Here is a 20,075-nt window from a genome sequence, read left to right as displayed (position 1 = left end):
TGGGAACAGATTCTACAAGATGTGGCATATCGATTTGATGACAGGGCATTTGATGAGCCGGTTGCGGAGTTAGCAAGATTGAAACAAGGGGATTTGGGGGAATATTTGGAAACATTTAATTCTCTGCTGGCTCGTGTAGCGATGACAGAATCCATGGCATTAAGTTTCTTTTTATCCGGATTGAAAAATGATCTAGAAAAATCCGTCCGAGTCCACAAACCTCAGTCCTTACAAGAAGCCGTGCATATTGCAAGACTCCAAGAAGAAATTCTTAAAGAATGGGAAAAGAAGATGCAACAAAGAAAAACTGGCAGTCTTGAAACACAAACAAGATACACAAGATCTTGGTCAGGACCAGGTAGTTCTCAGAGGAGCCATTCCATCACAAATCTGCAACAAAATCATCCTATGCCTTCAATGTCTTCACCGGTAACATTAGATTCTAAGATTAACACATCAACTTCTATTTCTAGGAAGGAAGTTAGCGACAGGATTGCTAAGGGATTGTGTAGATTCTGTGGGGATAAGTGGGATAAAAACCATAAGATGAAATGTAAAGTATGGGGTAAACTAAATGAAATTTTTTCTACTCAAGAAGAAATAGTTGAGGATATCATGCAAGACAATGATCGTGAGGAAGAACAAGCAATAGTAGATAGAAGCATAGCCATGATTCAAGATGAAGAGGTCCACATTTCACTCAATGCTTTACAAGGCATAGCAGGTGGCAATACATTACAGCTGAAAGGATTAATCAAAAACCAGAAAGTACCTTTTCTGATGGACACTGGGAGTACACATGATTTTATCAGTGACAAGTGAGTAAAGTTGCTTGGTCTGAAAACACAATTTGTCAAGGATTTTCCGGTAATTGTGGCTTCAGATAAAAAGCTCCTGATCATTAGGAAGTGTGAACAGACAACATGGAGATTCAATGATCATACATTTACAGCAGACTTCTTAGTGTTACCTAGCAAAACATTCGGGATCATCTTGGGAATGCAATGGTTCAAGACATTGGGAGAAATTTACTAGAACTGTGCAACTCTTACTATGAGATTTAATCATCAAGGCCAAGAGGTGACATTGCAAGGAGAACAACCAAGTGCAGAAGTTTAAGAACTGACCGGGAAGCTTAAAATGGTCCAAAGTAGTTGCATGTTTCTTGCATTGCATGGTTCAGCTTTACTGAATGTTGCTGATACAGGGGATCAGGAGACACTAACAACAGAAAAACAACAGGAACTCACAACACTTCTACAACAATTTCAGTATTTATTTGTGGAACCAACAGAATTGCCACCTAGGTGGAAAAGTGATCACAAGATCAATCTGATCAATGACACACCGGTTTGTTTGAAACCTTATAAATACCCACATGCCCAAAAAGAAGAAATTGAAAGACAAGTGCAAGGATTATTAGAAACTGGATTTATAAGGGAACGTACTAGCTCTTATGCTTCTCCTTTGGTGTTGGTCAAAAAGAAGGATGGCTTATGGAGGTGTTGCACAGATTTTAGAAAACTTAATGCTTTGACCATCAAGAATAAGTTTCCTATGCCACTAATAGAGGATTTGATGGATGAATTAAATGGGGCATGTTACTTTTCCAAACTGGATCTCAGAAGTGGGTATAACCAAGTAAGAATGGCTGATGAGGATATACATAAAACAACTTTTAGAACTCACAGTGGACACTATGAGTGGGTTGTTTTGCCTTTTGGTTTATGTAATGCCTCTGCCACATTCCAATCAATCATGAATGATATTTTCAGAAGTTATTTAAAGCAGTTTATTTTAGTATTCTTTGATGACATCTTAGTCTATACCCAGACCTGGAATGATCATTTAGAATGTTTGACTACAACATTACAGATTTTGGAGGAAAATGCCTTGGTGGTCAACTATAAAAAATGTAGTTTTGGAAAGAAGAAAATAATGTATTTGGGCCATGTGATTTCAATTTAAGGGGTACAACCAGACAACGACAAGATTTTAGCAATTCAACAATGGCCAACACCAACATCAGTTAAGGAATTAAGAGGATTTTTAGGACTCTCAGGCTATTACAGAAGGTTCATCTTGAATTATGGAAAGATTGCAGCACCACTAACGGAATTTTTGAAAAAGGAGAAGGCATCCAAGTGGACTAAAGAAACAGCGGTTGCATTTTAGAAGCTTAAACAAACACTCATGTTTGCACCAGTATTAAGGCTGCCTGACTTCAAACAACCTTTCACCATTGAGACAGATGCATCGGGGGGAGGCATTGGGGTTGTTCTACTGCAAAATGGACACCCTATTGCTTACATCAGCAAAGCAATGGGACCTAAATACAAGTTATTTTTTGCATATGAGAAGGAGTTCTATGCAGTCTTATTTGCTATAAAAAAAATGGTAGCACTACTTATGGGGACAACATTTTCTCATAAAGACTGATCAAAAAGCTCTTAAGCACTTATTATTGCAGCCTCCAACTACGTTGATGCAAAACTGGGGTCTAGAGAAACTTATGGGCCTTGATTTCAGCATAGAATACAAAAAAGGGAAGGAGAATGTGGTGGCAGATACATTGTCAAGAGTGGGACAGAATGCAAGTGTAGCTGCAATACTACATTTTTTATCTCGTTTAATGACTGAAGCCATTGAGTCTTGGAAGATAGATCCAAAATTGCATAAATTGGTGGATAAGATACGACTTACACAGCAGCCTCATAAGCACTACACGTTTCAAGGTACTTTGTTGAAAAGAAAAGGTAAAGTGGTTGTAGGTGCTCAACAGGACTTAAGAAACAAAATTCTCAGTCATTTTCATGATTCTTCCATTGGTGGACATTCGAGAACAGAACTTACATACAGAAGGATTAAGGAACAAATTTATTGGAAAGGATTACAAAGGGATGTAAAACGATGAATTAGGGAATGTGCCACTTGTCAAAGGTTCAAATCAGTAAATCAGTTACCTGCAGAGCTCCTTCAACCTCTGCTTATACCTAATAGAGCATGGAAGTCAATCTCCATGGACTTTATCATTGGGTTGCCTAAGTCTCAAGGGAAGAGTGTCATACTAGTAGTCATAGATAGACTCACTAAGTATGCTCATTTCATAGCTTTAGGACATCCATTCAGTGCAGTAAAAATAGCAGAGTTATTCATGAACACAGTGGTGAGATTGCATGGATGGCCAGAGGAAATCATTTCAAATAGAGATACAATTTTCTTAAGCAACTTCTAGACAGGGTTGATGCAGTCACATAGTGTTAAGTTGTTAAGATCCACAGCTTTCCATCCTCAAACTGATGGACAGACGGAGAACCTTAACAAGTCTTTAGAAGCTTACTTGAGATGTGCTACAGGAAGTATGCCCAAACAGTGGACAAATCATCTAGCAATGGCAAAATTATGGTATAATACCAAGTTCCATACAGCCACCCAAATGACACCCTTTGAGGCCTTATATGGTTATGTTCCTTCGATTCCTAATTTAGTGGACAATGGAGAAACGTTAATCGAGGCAGTAGATTATACGGTGAAGACAAGAGAGCAAATTGGAAGAATGTTACAAGAAAATCTCTATAAGGCTCAAGAGAGAATGAGGATGTATGTAGAAAAAAAGAGGATAGACAAAGAATTTAACGACGATGATCTTGTGTACTTGAAGATTCAACCATTTAAGCAGCACTCTTTGGCAAATACATCTTTTCACAAGCTTTCAGCTAGGTACTATGGTCCTTACAGGATTATTGAAAGAATTGAGAAAGTAGCATACAGATTGGACTTTCCTGCTGACACCAGAATTCACAATGTATTTCATGTGTCATTATTAAAGAAGCACCATGGTAGTCATGTAGTTTCAGAACAATTACCCAGATTTAATGAAGGAGACTTATTGATCCAACCATTGGCCATATTGGATAGAAGAGTGAAGAAGAAGAATAATAAAGCTATCACTAAAGTACTAGTACAGCGGGAACACACCAACCCCGAGGATGCAACATGCAAAGAATTACATGAGTTGCATATCCAATATCCGGATTTTAAGTGGCAAGTGGAGTAAGGACTTGGGGACAAGTCCTATTTTGAAGAAGGGGAAATTGTAATAATAGGAAATTAAGGGAATTAAAAATATAGCATTAATTCTATTATTAGTTGTTTTTTTGGTTGAAATTAGGATTATGGCCCGGGAAAAAGGTTGTATCTGTAAATAGACCCGATTGTACAGAATTGAATTATGGAACAAGATTCCTCTACAATTTCTAAGAGAATTGTGAATGAGTTAGTGCAACCAAGGTTCGCAGGTATAACCTTGACATTGGGCTACTCTTTAAGACGGGTTTTTTCTATGCCAAGGCCCGATGAGGCTGCTTTCGAAGTTTCATTAAAGAGAGGTAGATTTCCCTTCTCTTATGACTCCTTGTGTCGTTTTTGGTGTGTCTCAGGCCTAACACTTCGTATGATTAAGGGAAGGGGCCTGTTGAACTACACTCAGTTTATATTAGTCAAACATGCTCATATTGTTTTATCGATTATAACAAAATTTTAATTAAATATTAAAAGCTAAAATATAAGGCATGAAACATAGATGACATGACAAACACAAACGAATAAAACCGCACAACCACTGTATACTGGGAAGAAACAAAACGCTTTACTCAAAGCTTACAATTTCCATTTTCCATTGTATCACTACGTCTAAATGACTCCATGAAGCACATATACAGCAGCACAAAATGCACAGCCACTGCCTTTTATTAATCCAGAAATGGCATCATACAGAGGATTACTAACCATGACGTTCACACTTTAGTGGCTAACCAACTTAAGAGAGTTTGCCTTCTCTTGCAGGGAATCCAGGAGGCTGTCAAAGCTCTTCTTAAACGAGTCCACTCCTTCAAGTTCAAGCTGGGAACCAACAAAGCTCCAATCAATACCCAATTTCTGGAGAGCGTTGTATACTCCTTCAGCTTCAGATGCATTTGAGTCAATTGTCCTGGATACAGTACCATGATCAATGAATGCTTGAAGGGCTTGGTCTGGCATGGTTGATACCTGGCAAGTAACAAGGTATTGCTATGAGATACAATAAATATTAGGAAACCTTGGTTTAAGTATGTTAACATAATCAAGGCTACACGACAAGTCCATTAAAACCAATACTATTTGCTTCAGATTAACTCTATAATAACAACAGATTGACTACTTGAAAATTATGATGGCTTACAGTGTCAGGTCCAATAAGTGGAGCAACATATAAGGTGTCAGGATAGGCAGGATTCTTGACACTGGTTGAGGCCCAGAGGAGCCTTTGCTTCTTGGCCCCTTTTTTAACTAGAGCTTCCCACCTTGGACCAGAAAATTTCCTCTGGTAGAGCTGGTAAGCCAATGCTGCTTGGGCTACAGCTGCCTGTAAAGTCCAATATGCCACGACTATTAGCATATTTGACATTCAGAGGTGTAATAATACCAAAGGCAAGAATATCACTTTGGAACAAAATAAACAGTTACCTTCCCTCGTAGATTAAGGGCCTCTGGGGTGCCAATTTTCTCAAGGGTCTTGTCAATGAGAGTGTCCACTCGACTGACAAAGAAAGAGGCAACACTTGTGACTCTAGAGAGGTCATTTAACCCAGATGCCTCAAGACCATCCAAGTAAGCATCAATTACAGCTTCATATCGTGCAAGAGAGAATATCAACTGTGCATACAAATAACAGAAACATATTTAGACTCGAACCATGCAAGTATAAAAGACCAAGATTCATCAAGACAAGTTGGAGACTGAGTTTTTCAATTTCCTTTTAGCCAGACCTATTGTTGTAATGACAATATCTACAGGATCACTTGTCAAGTAGAGCTAATAATCCAATCTAGAATAGCATACCATAACAATATATAATACTAATTTATTTAATTTGCAGATGATATGAAAGGATGTAGCACAAACATACCGTCACATTCACACTTATCCCATTAGCAATAACTTCCTTAATTGAAGGCACACATGCCTCTGTAGCTGGAATCTTAATATACACATTGGGACGATCAACCACTTTATAAAGCCATTTTGCAGCTTCTATGGTTCCCTCAGTATCATCAGCAAGCCTGGGAGATACTTCCACAGAAACATAGCCATCACCACCATCTGTTTGATCATAGATTGGTTCAAATAGTTTGCATGCATCTTGGATATCCTTCACTACAAGTTCCCAATAAGCACTTTCAATGTCTTTCCCTGCTTGCACAAGCTCCCTGCATGATCGAGTAATTTGTTTTTATCCACCAGAGTAGGAAAGGAAATTGCTGATACAAAACTACCACTAAGTGCATGATTGTTTCGATTAATTTTTTGGAGAAACAATCACTTTATTTTCCAGCTAAACGAGAGCTTTAGAAAGAAAGCAGATGCTTTCCACGAGAAATACTATGCCAAACATGGGCTAAATACACACATTATAAACAGAAAGGCATGATTGACATCTAGGCATGGCAACGGGGCGGGGCGGGGGCGGTTTTACGTTCCCCGCCCCCGCCCCCGATACCTGCCGCGGATAAAATCTGGGTCCCCATCCCCGTCCCCGGCAGGGTTCGGGTTTCCCCGCCCTGCCCCGGCCCGGCCCCGCTCCTATTTTTTTTCTTCTTTTTTTCTTTTAAATAAATATGAACAATTTAAAAAAAATAAAATAAAAGTAAAATAATATAAATTTTTACATATAAATATTTATAATTTTAGTTTATATATATATAAAAATAATTTTTTAATTATATTATTAAGCGGGACGGGGGGCAGGGGCAGGTATGGGGGCAGGGGCGGGGTGGGTATTAACATCTCCGCCCCCGCCCCCGATTTTATCAATCGGGGGAAAACTCGAACCCGAACCCGAACCCGATAAACACGGGTTTTTCCCATCCAAATCGGGGCGGTTCGGGCGGGTACCCACGGGGGACGGGTTAGATTGCCATGCCTATTGACATCCATGCCTCATATTTTGTAGTCCACGGTCAACTACACTGCCTGTTAAGTTTGCAAAAAGAAATTTCAGAATTAATAAAAGATATTGATGGTACCTGAACTGTTCATTGTAAGCATTTGATGATGAGATAGCTTTCTGAAAGATCTGTAATCACATATACAGACAGCAGATTAGAGTAGTCACATCTAATTTATCAAAGAAAGCAAGATGTTAGAACTCATCACAAGTATTTGGAACATAAATCAGTTTTGGTTTCTGCATTATTATTGTCAGAAAAAATATCCACACATGGAAAACGATATCCCAAATAAAAAATTCTTATTACCGCAGGGTTGCTAGTAACACCTCTGACACCACTCGCTATAAGAGGAAGCAGATCTGTAACAGGTCTGCAGAGATTATCATACCATGGACTCTGCCCTTCTTTCTCATAAAGATCATGAAGTACTGTCCTCTTAGCTGGACTTCCATTCCCATCTGTTTGGGAGCATTTGATCCTGAATGAAAACAATTAAGCATCAAGCATTTGCCTCCTATATGAGCTGTTTAAGAAACAAATACTAAGGCCATGTTTGAATAAACTTCTCCATAAGCACTAGTATGAGAAGAAAATCCGAAGGAAAAATAAAATAAGTTTATCCATAAGCTAATTTGCAGAAGTTCTCTCTTATTAGATCTTTTAAAATATTAATTTTAACTTATGTATAGCAATCTTTGGCCTACGTATTTCATTCTTCTCTTACAAGTCATGTAGAGAAATTTATTCAAAGTGCCCTAAACCTACAAAATAATTGTCACTTAAGTAGCCATTTTGAAGGGCATATAAGAAGCTTATATAGCCTTATAAAAATAGTCAATCACTCTCAAGCTCTTTTTTAACTTTAATTCCAACAAAATTCATAATCAAATTTATGACAAAAAGCTCTTATAAAATGAGAGATATTGTATAAACACTTTTACCCACATGCATCTTCAGACGTTCAGTTCATTTCAAATTACTTCATCTTCAATTTAATTTTTGTGAACATTTAATCCTATCTGTTTGGGAGCATCCCGAGTTCACAGTAACACAACCGACAACTCAAACAAAAACTGTAAACCACAAATTCCGCAATGAAGCGTTATTCCAACAAGGTTTGAATAAAACCAACCGCATGCAAATTCTCGAAATGAAAATATCAATTAAATAAAAAGTCAAACACATTAGCATCTCATTTCCACTCTTCCACCGGCAATCAAACTTTGTATTTACCAACTTTCCGCTACTCAAAACAAGTCAAGTCCCACCAAACGCGCCCTTACAAGACACTTCGATAACGATCGCTGATCCTCTCAACTACGGAGTTTAAGTCAAGCAAACAGGTAAAAAAAAATAAATAAATAAAATAAAATAAAAAGCCGGTGCATGTGATGTGATGATGTAATAGATCAAGCGAAGTTGAAAGAGCGAGATCGCAAAGAAAACATAAACGAGTCGCGATCTGGCAAAAGCGTGGAACAGATCTTACCGCAAAGAGGTTTTAGGCTTGATGGAGCGAAGCGATCGGAGAGAAGCGGAGAGGTTAGTTTTACCATAGGCGTTGGAAGGTTGAAAGGCGAGGAAGCACTTGGGAGAGGGTTTAGGGCGAAGCGTCCCTGATACGAAAGCCGGTGGATTGGGCGTGGAGAGCTTGGAGACGGAGGCCATTGGGAATTGCGGAAGGAGGGATGGGTGTGCGTTAGTTGGTCCGATTAATTTATAGTATCATATTATTATTTTTATAATTGGTATGGGGTATGGGTTTTTAAGCTAACTTTTATGTCAGATGGGTGGGGGAAGTGAAGTTGGTATAGGAAAGTTGGTGCACCTTTTCGATTGACCCAAAAGCCAGAGCCACCACAACCAAATAAGAGGCGCTTGAGGGGCAATATCGGCATTTCACCATTCCTTTCGTCTCCTAGCCGCCATCTACTGTCACTAGTGCTTCACGCTGTCGTTTTATTTTCCTATTAGGCAACACAGTCAAATTTCTTCTATTTTTTCTGTTTTTTATTTTTTCGGTAAATATGAACGCATGCTTTCGTGTAAGATACCCATATGTGGCTACTGGCTACTGGCTAGGGTGAGCAAGCCTTAATTTATCACCCATACTCAAGAGGTCAAGAAACTCTTTCACCACCACAAATAATTTATGTCTCTTCGATACATTAGTACTTGGAATAAATGTTTTTAGTTTCTATTTTAAAAAATTTTCACTTTTATTTTTTAAACAAGGCCTTAATTTTTAAATTTCTTCTCTATTAACCTTTTGATTTATGTTATTAAGTACTTTTTTTATTAAATAATGATGTGACAATCATATTGTCTATCACATCAATAATTAGTATAATATAAATACTTTTTTTTTAATTAACGTGTTTATAAATTATTTTTAACTCTAATTCCTAAGTAATATTTTTAATTTCCAAGCTATAAAAAGTTTTCAAACATATTAGAATAAGTCTCCTGTCGAGACTAAGGGATAGGAATGATCTAGACAGTCCTTTTAGCACTAATAATCCAATTGAAAATTCGTTAACATCAACAGTATCATTATGTTTGAAGTATTGTTCGTTTTGTTCCTTGTTGGACTGTTACAATTTTGTTCTTAAAAAAACACATTGATGTAACGACTCGCCTTAATCTCTACACTTAATGAAATCAACTACTAGCAGCAGATATAATCCCTATCATTTGATTTCTTGAAAATCATCACTTAAATTAAAAAAGTCTAATACAACCATTAGGTATAATATAGTTTAAGTGTGAGTCTACTACGACATTGACATGCACTAACCAAGTCACTTATGTGATTAACCCACTAACTATCCTCGTGATACCACGTACCTCTTCAATAATTAGTTAAAGATGTTAGTCCTCGACTTCATACCTTACTCCAACATTCACTGAGAACCTAGAGGAGTAATGAAATAGAAGAACAACTTATCTATTATTTATCTTTTAGTTCAATTCATCTATTATTTATCTTTTAGTCAATCTTATTTATTATTAGTGATAGGCAACTGATTTAGTTTGTTATTTTGTTCCAGAGTTTGTTATATCAAACTCCTATAAATGTACTCATAAGCTTTTCAACAAGAAAAGGAATGAAAATTAATTAAATCATTCTCTTTATTCACTTTATTTAATAATATGGCATCAGAGCCCAATCTAAAAGACCCTATAAGAAAAATAAAGGTGTTAAACCTGATCATTTAAATGTATCACGCAATCGCAAAACTCCTCTTATGGTAGTATTGTTGAAAAGAGATAATTATAGAAATTAGGCAAGATCCATGAAGATTGCATTAAGGGAAAAAACGATAATGAGTTTCATTGATGGTTCGATTAAGAAACCCCTTCAAACTTCTACACACTACCATGACTAGGAGAAAGCGAATTCAATGGTCATGACATGGATTATCAATTCCACAGACCCTGCGCTACATGAGAGCATCTCATATGCGACAACAACTAGAGACATATGACTTGATCTTGAAGAACATTTTGCTCAAACAAATGCTTCTTGCATACATCAACCATGGCGTGATTTATGCTTGATGCAACAAGAATCAAGTACAAGAATGTCAAATCATTATACAAGATTCAAGGGTATTTTTATGAATTAAGTGAATTACAACCACTACCTAAATATACTTGTGGTGCTACCAAAGAATTGGCACAAAGAGAAAAGGATTACCATGTTCATCTTTTCTCGGGGAGTTTGGACAGCAATCAATATGTTCATATTAAAGGAACTATTCTCAATTCAGATCCTTTACCTTTTTTTAGATGATTCAGATTATGCATCTTGCCCAACTGCAATAGAATCAATTTCAAGTTACCTAATGAAATTAGGAAGCAGTCTAATCTCTTGAAAAACAAAGAAACAAACTACAATCTTGTGATCATCCATTGAAGTAGAGTATAAAGTTATGTCTTATGTAACCGGTGAAATAGTTTGGTTGAAAAATTTATTGCACTCTCTTTTAAAAAAAGTTTAAACTTGATTTTTCTATTAAGAATTTTTAATTTAACGGTTGAATCATTTAAATTTAATATAAAAAATAAATTATTAAATATAATAAATAAATGTAAATAAATTTTCTCTTGAGATAATTGAATTATTCATTCCTATCTTTTACATATATATATATATATATATATATATATATTTACATTCTGACTTTTTTTTTTTCTATCAAGGATTCTGACCAATTCTTTTCTGACCTTTACATGCCAGATTATTACGCCACTTCATCCACACATTTCATCATGTCAATGTAAAGCCAAGATATCACACAAAAAGTAACATCACAAACAACATATATGATAAGGTATGATTATCAATCGAGTATCAACCATATCATGTAAAAAAAAAATTATTATAATATATAGCAACCCAATATAATACATTTATTTAATAGAATTCATCCAATAGCATCATAGCTTCATTTAGGCAGCAAATGAAGACAACTAAATAGACTAACTAAATAGACTTTAAATAACCTAATATGGTCTTAATTACGGCAGGACACTGTCACGATCACTATCATGAAACTTATTGTACCAACGTGTATACTTTTATTTTATCATATATCTATCTATATATATATATATCTTTGGGTATTCTTTATTTATCGAGTAAAGCCCGCAAGTTGAGTACCACCCGGCCCGGGCCCGGGCCCTGATTAGTGTATCACTTCAATAGTTTTTTTTTTTTTTTTTTGAAAATTGTTATTATTAAACTAGTCCCTAAAAATTCAGTGTATCGATCTATTTGTTCCTAAACATTATCAAATTAATCATTCAAAAACCAATCAGCCAATAAATCTGCCCTTTTGCAAAGATGCATATATAGGGTGATATATTCTTCAGGTTGGGTGATTAACCTTGTAATTTATTTCCTCGAAAACTAATTAAGATGATACACTAATTTTTAAGAGACCAATTTAATAAAAATAATTTTAAAAAGTAATTAATCCCGTGAAACACTAATCTTTGGTTTTACCAAATTGAGGGTTGACTTGTTGGGATTATCTGGCTCTTCCAGTTCCATCTCTGGCAGAAACATTTTGACGTTTACAGTTGAAGTAGGTTGCTGCAACTGGTAATCCAAGATTATAAAGCTCGCTAAAATCTCTGGTGTTGAAATTTTGGCGCCATCCAGGAGCATATATAGTTTGTCTTCCAGTCTGACGAAACAGTATGAAAACAATACGATGAATCCCCGACATAGGTCTTGGACTTTCGTAACCAACAACTTCTTCACCTAAAAAATCATGCATGCCATCATTATTAATTATATAATTTCAAATGTAATTTCTTTCTCAACATAATCATAAATGAGTTAATTACCCATACATTGTCAGTGTAAAGTTTTTTTTACACTAACAATCAATTATATCATTTAATTATGTCATATTATTATAAAAACAATTACTTTTAACAGTAACATAATACAATTAAAAGATATAATTCGTTACTAGTGTAAAAGAACTTTACACTGACAGTGTATAGGTGATTAACTTATCATAAATTATGTTTCACATATAAAAATATCAAAACAATTTTTTTCTAATATACTATACCCTTATTATTATTATTAGGAGAATTTATATAGTTCCTACTAAATAACATAGAGTTTGTTGGCTATTCAGATTTTTTTTACTGTGATAATTAAATATTTTAAAGTTTTATAATTTTCTGATTTGTTTGTAAGTTTAGTTAAAGATTATTTATATTAAAAAAAAAGTAAATTGTTATGTAGATAAGTGATATTTGTTTGTTAGTTAAGTTATATTTTATTATTTGTTTTACTTAATCAGGAGTCAGTCAATTTTAGTATTTAAAAATTTACTGTAAATATTTTTAATGTGTGCAAAATTAAGTTTATAATTCAAATATATCATATAAGTTTTTATCCCCTTTTATATATGTAAAGTTGCATATTATAGTCTTAACCTAATATATTTTTTCTTATCCATACACTCCTATTTTTCATGTTTTTGTTAAAAAGAATATATTACTCACATGTAAAGAATATGTTAGCGTATTTTCTTTTAGGAAAAGCATAAAATGTTAATTACCATATAATTAAAAATGTTTAAAACATAAAATAAAAGTTGCGAACATACCAAAGTTTGCTCCTGTGGTTCCTGGAATGTTGGCTACTAACCTGGATATACATGGAAGGGTAAAAAAAAAGACTTGTAAGCTAAAGATTTAAGTTTTTTTTTTTTTTTTTTTAGGGGAGCAAAAGATTTAAGTTACTAATATATATTTTAATTTAAATAATAAATAAAAATTAGCAAATCATAAAGATGTTAAAAATAAAAGATAAAATTATTCTTTAGTTGAATATATAATTTTAACATCCTTATAGATAGTTGATTACCCAAAATTCGATTAGATCATTCGGTCAGTTTTTATCAAAAATTGCATTCACCGATATATGGGGTGACTTAGTGAAAGCAATAGACGTAAGATGAATTTTATTTTAAATACTTAAATATTCTTAGGGTAAATATTTATTGTAATATAATTATAATTATAATAAATAAATATTTTTAATGCATAATAATTTTTCAATTTATAATATAAGAATAAAATTTTAATTATAATATTTTATTTTATTATTTTGATTGTAAAAGGAAAATATAAAATGTTTGTCCAAATTTGGGTGGAAGGAAAAGAAAGATGGGAAGAAAAAAGAAAGAAAAAATTAAGAAAGTGAAAAATATGATAATGAGAAAGAAAAAAAAGAAAGAAAGAAAGAAAGAAAAAATGAGATAATGCAAATAAAAAAGACAAAAGTAAGTATATATCTATAAATAATCCTTTGTAAAGTGAGTAGCTTGGTTCGTTCCCGCCAATAGGTTTTAAAGGGTGGGATAGCTGATCCCAAGATTTAACGCGACTGCATACACAAGATAGGATTCGAACCCCTGATCTTGCTTAAGCGTGGATCAACCTTACCGCTTAACCACACGTTTGGGGTTTTATAAGGTGAGTAGCTAGTTACGTGTTTCTGTGCGAGTAGATATTAAAGAATAATGATGGGTGTGAATCGTGTGATTTTGTTCACGTTCTCTCATCTATGGCTCAGAGAGCCTCAGACAGTGTCATAGATTAATGGAGACGCAGATGCAAGCAAGGGATCAGAGGGCAATTACCACTCAGGCACTCACCTAAACTTTTAAGCAAAAAAAGGGCAATTACCAGTGCAAATATTCCCTCTGATTTGGATTTCCTGGACTAGGTGCATCAGGATCCACCATGACCTGCAAATTATATAAGAAGTGCATGCAATAAAATTAACTATATGAATGATATAACACTATTATATGTAATACTTATGGAATTGCTTGTATTACCAGCGTGTAACAGTTCCTGAGGTCATCTCCACCAACTTCAACTCTTGGTTGGTTGATGATTTGTGAGGGTTTGAGCTCACAACAGTTGATAACTTCATGGCTATTATTATAGATTATCCTCATAGAGACACAACATGTAAAAGGATCCAAGACATCTCCTATTACACGTCCAATAACAAGAGGATCCAATGATCTAGGCATGATATATATTGATATACAACTTGTTCACCTTGATTTATATATGTTCCTTTTTTCAGTTTGCAGGCCGTGCCTGTTAATTTATAATATATGCATGTTCTAGCTACGTTAGTGCATATTTCACCATCAAAAGATTATTCTCCTTAGATTTATTGCTATATGTGTTGAAAGTGAGAGAGAGAGAGAAAACAAAGGACCTTCCATATATATGTGATCAAAAAAAAAAAATTTATTAGATGGTCCGAACCATATGATCTTTAACTAATTTCTACATGATATGTAATTAAATGATAAAATTATTATTTTTTAGTAAATTAGAAAATTTAAATATATATCATATAATAATTAGTTAAAACTATAGACACTTGATGATCCCGAAGTACCTAATAATTTTTTCAAAAAGAAAAATTCACCAGATAGTTGCATGGATGTTATCTGAAACATCTTTTTGATTGGTTCCACATACGCTTTAAGTTGTGGTGGTCATAAGACAGGCACTTTGTAACCTTGTGATGCAAGTTATTTTGTATGTATCTCGAAAGATCTAAGGGAATTATATCTTCTATAACCCAAGGAGGACTGGAGGAGTAATGAAAATATTTTTACTTTAAATCAATTAAAATTAAATTTATAAAATAATACTTTTCACATGATCTCCCACAGAATTTTGCAATCATTTTTAATTTAGTGATAAGTTTGATAAGTCTTATTTCACTCATTTATTAGGTTAAACTTTGTTTATATAATAATTAAAATTTTTCATTTTAATTTATTATTTAAATATAAAAAGATATTTTTTTACTTTAAAATATTCTTTGAATTAAAAATGTTATATTTATTTTCGAAATTCGTTTTTTCTTATGATATTAAATTTGCAAGATCAATAAAAAGGATATTCTTGAAATTAGAATAATCACTTGAATTGTAAAGGGGTTAATCACCCTAAATAAGATAGGAGGCTGATATATATAAAAGGAAAGTTCTTCAAGTTTTGAAAAAAAAAATGTAATGAAATTTGAGTAATGAAAATTCATTGAAATATTGTCATGAATGCAGGTATTAAGGATACATTAAATAAATTTGTATAATTTTTTTTCTATTTTTTTATAATTAGTAATTTATCTTGTGTCATGTACATACATATTTATTATATATAATTAAAATTTATAATAAATTATATATATAAATAAATACTATAAATATATAAATTATATTTAAAATTAGTATACATAAATATTTTGAAACAAAAATTATATTTTATATTTATGATAAATAATTTATACCATAATAATTTTTTATTTATTGATAATTTATTTTAAAATATTAGTATATAATTCATAAATAATTATGATAAATAAAAATTGAATCAGATAAAAAGTTAAAAAAAATTCCTACAAATCTTTCCGCTATAGAAAAATCTCTAAAAATACTAGTGTAAGATATAAATTTATGTTTATTATATACAGGTTGATATCATAATAAAAAATATATATTGATAATTTATTTTAAAATATTAATATTTAATTCATAAATAATTATGATAAATAAAAATTGAATTAAATAAAAAGTTAAAAAAATCCTTTAAACCTCTCATTGAATTTTTTTTTCTAAATACACTTTTATGGAAGCGATAAAATTTTGTGTTTAATATATAAGGATTGATTTTATTTTATTTTTTTTATGTTCCCTCGTCATTGAGGAGTTTTTGTTCTCAACATTATAGTAGATCTATGTAGGATTTTTGTGTCAAAACTTAAAAGTCTTTTAGCAATATGGAAATCAAGCGACGTACTCTATTGGCAGTAGTGGTTAACAGCAACCCAAGTCCATCCAATATTTGCATAGTGGAGGCAAAGACACTCAAAATGTAAAGAACATTATTCAAGATGATTATGACAAGTATTCATGATTAAGAGTTGAAGATGAATGAAAATTTAATTAATGGAAGAACTATTAAATAATAATTCAAATTTATAATTTCAAGTCTTTAAAATATTGTTTAGATATAAAAATATTAGTTTTCTTTAGGATGCTCTTTAGAATTAAAAATATTATATTTATTTTAGAAATTTATTTTTTCTTGTAATGCTAGGATGCAAGTTAAAAAATTGAGATTATTAATATGAGAATAATCACTTAATCTATAGAAGACATCATTGTCGTAAATGAGATAAAAGGGTTAGTTTGAGAGAGATTTCTAAAATTTTACTAGAAAACTTGTTATAGAGTTTGAGATAATAAGTAAGATATTGATATAGATATAAGCAGAGTTTGAGATAATAAGTAAGATATTGATGTAGACATAAGCATGAGGAATTGAACAACTTTAAATAAATTTGTATAATATTTTTCTTTGTTTTTTTATGATGTTTACTTTGTATGTGTTTTCTCATCGTTGTGTAAATTTTTTTTCTTTCTAACAAACCTTTAGTGATATAATATGAATAAATCAATATTAATTTATTTTCGTGTATATATATATATATATAGGGAGCGTATCAAGTAAAAGAAAATTTATTATGAGAGATGAGAGAGTTAAAATATAACTCTTAGATTAATCAAGTGAGAGAAAATTTGGGTTTAATCAAGTGAGAGGAAATTAATCTAAGGATTATATTTTAACCCTCTCATCTCTCATAATAAATTCTCTCTCAGTTTATATGTTCCCTATATATATATATATATATATATATAAGGGTTCAAACGACACCGGTGTATCTTATAAGTATTACATCGCTCAATAATTTTATATTAAATGTGAATTTTTTAAATCCAACCATTAAATTATAACTTCATATCACTTTTATGTTTATATCAAAATTTATTAAAATTGAATAACAACTTGAAGGTAATCAAAATGTTTATATTTTATTATATTTTGAAATGTATATACTACTTCAATTTTGTTTTATTAGAATGAAGTGTCAAATTATCTTGGATTAATATAAAATTATATATATATGATCTAAGAGTAAAGAACTTTCAATCTAACGGTTGAATTTATAAAATTCATATTTAATATAAAATTATTGAGCGGTATAACACTTAGTAAAAGTTACACTGGTGTCGTTTGAATCCTCTATATATATATATATATATATATATATATATATATATATACATATATATATATATGAAATAAATATATAAAATATTTTCATGATTATTTGTCGATTTGAATTAATGAAACAAAGTATTATATAATTTTTAATTTTTAAAAAAAAAATATAAAGATTTGATCTATATATTAAATTTTTTTAATTTAACAGTTAGATCGTTAAAATTAATTTGTTGTAGAGTGTGAGTTATTAAATGAAGTAAGAGTGTATATATAGAGAAATCCATTTATTCTAAGTAGACTCATTCTATTCAATAACTTGTATTCTATAAAAAAAATTTAAAGATTAAATTGTTAAATTAAAAATTATTAATAAATAGATGGAATTTACAAATTAAAAGTTATATATTATAAAAAGATATTAATAGAAAAGGATGGTGAGAATATCATATTACTCGTTCTATAATATGCATTCTCTCTCTCGTCCCGAAGTACATAACTAATTTAAGTTGTTTGCATTAAACATATTTATAGGTTTCTCTTTTGGCTTATATTTTCTTCCCATATTTATATAAACAAGAGTGAAAAGAAAAAGTGACAGGGGGGCTATGTCGCGTGAGAGAGAAAAGCATCTCTTAAAAGTTGCAAAGAGGAATATGCGACGATATTCTTTTTATGCTTTTTGCTTGTAGCTTTTTATGGATGCCCTGTGCTCACGCATTCATAATTAAATTACCAAAATAAATCAAATAGTTGGAGTGAAAATCCAAAAGGAAAAGGTGGAGAAAAAATAGAACTAATGCATACATAAATACGCAGTATAAAAAAGAAAAAAAAGAAAAAACATAAATACAGAGAAAGAAAATAATTTAGAGTGTGGCATCAGATACAGAGACATACTTCTGTGCACTAGGGGTGAGCATTAAACCGACACCCGAACCGAACCCGAAAAACTCGAAAAAAAAAATTGTTTTTGGGTGGGTTCGGGCGGGTCTTATGGGTAAATCAGGTTAAAATTTTGATTTTATACGGGTTATATTGGGCGGGTTCGGTTTTGAATTTTTAAATCCGCTAAAAACCGAACCCAACCGAAAATGAGATAAGTTTAAATTTTTATTACTTTTGTATAACTAAACAACAATGGTTCAAATTTAAAAGTCTTTATTTCAAGTATAATATAGCCATCAATTTGTAACTTATTTTTTTCCTTTTTCTCATAACTTAGATATTTATTTTGTCTTCTCCTTCCTCATTCAACTTCTCAACACTAGTCCATTTTTAGAGTTATCTTTTTGCTTCTTTCTTTGTCTTTCTTTACCATCTTCTTATCTCCATTTTGAGTACATTTTGTGTGACTGTGATTTCTTATGGTTTTGTAATCTAACTTTATATTTCTTTTCCATGTAACAACTATGAATTTTGTTATCTTTTATTTTTGCTTCTTTAGTTTGTAAATGTTTCAACTACGAATCTATTTACACCATCTATTGTCACCTTCATTCTATTTTTATACACTATTTTAAAAATATTTTTTATCGTTTTAAGTTTCATCTTCGTTAAGATAAATTGGTCTACAAAAAAATTCAAACCCGATTATACCCACCCGCTTAAATCCGAATCCGTTTCAACCCGAACCGCCTCAAATCGAAAGCTCAGTCGGTCGGATATGGGTCACATTTTTTCAAAGTCGGTTTACAACGGGTTGGACATTTTTCACCCGAACCCGACCAAACCCACCCGTTGCTCACCCCTACTGTGCACACATGTAAGTATGAGCACGGAACTTGGATAAAAAATTTGGAAGTGTTAAATTATTTTATATAAATATAAAATTATAAATTTAATTTTTTATTAATTAAAAAACAATAGAAATTTTATTTTTTTACTTATTTTTTTTAATTTTATTATAAGTAAAATATAATAATATATAAATATAATATATATATATATATATATATATATATATAAAAGAAAATTTGGAAAAGTTGGGGCCCAGTCACACTTAAGGTCCGCCACTGTGTATGAGGGGCTTCAAAATGGGAAAAAATTCTAACCATGCACCGTTAAAGGTTTCTTTTGGTGCTATATCTAACTTTAGTATAAATATTTCTTTTGGTGCTATATCTATCTACGGTATAAAGAGAATAACTTTTTTCTCCAAAATTCTCTTCAATAATTTCCTTCTCTCCAATAACTTTCTTTTAAATATTTATATATATAAATATATTATTATAAAATAAATTATTATTGAAAATAATTAAAAACAAATAAATATATTAAAATAAATGATTTTTTTTATAATACTGTGATAATTAAAAACAAATAAATATATTAAAATAAATGATTTTTTTTATAATAATGTAATAATTAATAATTATTTATTTTATTTAATGTAAATAATATAAAGCAAGCAACTTCTACAATATATTATTTCTTTAAAAAAAATTAAAATAA

At 31.7% G+C, this 20,075-nt stretch overlaps 3 protein-coding genes across 5 annotated transcripts; 1 reads left to right on the top strand and 2 right to left on the bottom strand.

The window, feature by feature from the left end:
• The first annotated feature begins 1,140 nt into the window (after window positions 1-1,140).
• On the top strand, window positions 1,141-2,914 carry LOC145957547 (uncharacterized). Its single transcript, XM_083073825.1, has 3 exons — window positions 1,141-1,729; window positions 2,207-2,373; window positions 2,471-2,914. The coding sequence occupies exons 1-3, from the start codon at window positions 1,141-1,143 to the stop codon at window positions 2,912-2,914; spliced, it is 1,200 nt and encodes a 399-aa protein (XP_082929951.1).
• Window positions 2,915-4,605: 1,691 nt separating this feature from the next.
• Window positions 4,606-8,754, bottom strand: TRA2 (Aldolase-type TIM barrel family protein). 2 transcript variants are annotated; one of them, XM_020363581.3, is made up of 7 exons: window positions 8,479-8,754; window positions 7,296-7,467; window positions 7,065-7,114; window positions 5,948-6,248; window positions 5,506-5,694; window positions 5,222-5,404; window positions 4,606-5,049 (listed from the first exon to the last, which is right to left on the bottom strand). In XM_020363581.3, the coding sequence occupies exons 1-7, from the start codon at window positions 8,655-8,657 to the stop codon at window positions 4,804-4,806; spliced, it is 1,320 nt and encodes a 439-aa protein (XP_020219170.2). In that variant the 5' UTR covers window positions 8,658-8,754; the 3' UTR covers window positions 4,606-4,803. The 2 variants fall into 2 exon arrangements, with proteins under 2 accessions (XP_020219170.2, XP_082929343.1); XM_083073217.1 differs by lacking the exon at window positions 8,479-8,754 and adding an exon at window positions 7,935-8,212.
• A 144-nt stretch (window positions 8,755-8,898) lies between these two features.
• LOC109802812 (protein TWIN SISTER of FT) lies at window positions 8,899-14,891 on the bottom strand. 2 transcript variants are annotated; one of them, XM_083073218.1, is made up of 5 exons: window positions 14,366-14,891; window positions 14,211-14,272; window positions 13,127-13,167; window positions 12,001-12,261; window positions 8,899-10,808 (listed from the first exon to the last, which is right to left on the bottom strand). In XM_083073218.1, exons 1-4 carry the CDS (start codon window positions 14,564-14,566, stop codon window positions 12,026-12,028), a joined length of 540 nt encoding a protein of 179 aa, XP_082929344.1. In that variant the 5' UTR covers window positions 14,567-14,891; the 3' UTR covers window positions 8,899-10,808; window positions 12,001-12,025. The 2 variants fall into 2 exon arrangements, with proteins under 2 accessions (XP_082929344.1, XP_020219794.1); XM_020364205.3 differs by lacking the exon at window positions 8,899-10,808 and having other exon boundaries at window positions 11,858-12,261; window positions 14,366-14,878.
• Window positions 14,892-20,075: the final 5,184 nt, after the last annotated feature.

This window comes from Cajanus cajan, chromosome 4 (genome assembly GCF_000230855.2).
Source record: "Cajanus cajan strain Asha chromosome 4, NIPB_CcT2T_4, whole genome shotgun sequence".
NCBI classification, from domain to species: Eukaryota; Viridiplantae; Streptophyta; class Magnoliopsida; order Fabales; family Fabaceae; genus Cajanus; species Cajanus cajan.
The sequence above is the reverse complement of the archived record's forward strand: the minus strand, read 5'-3'. Positions and strand labels throughout refer to the sequence as shown.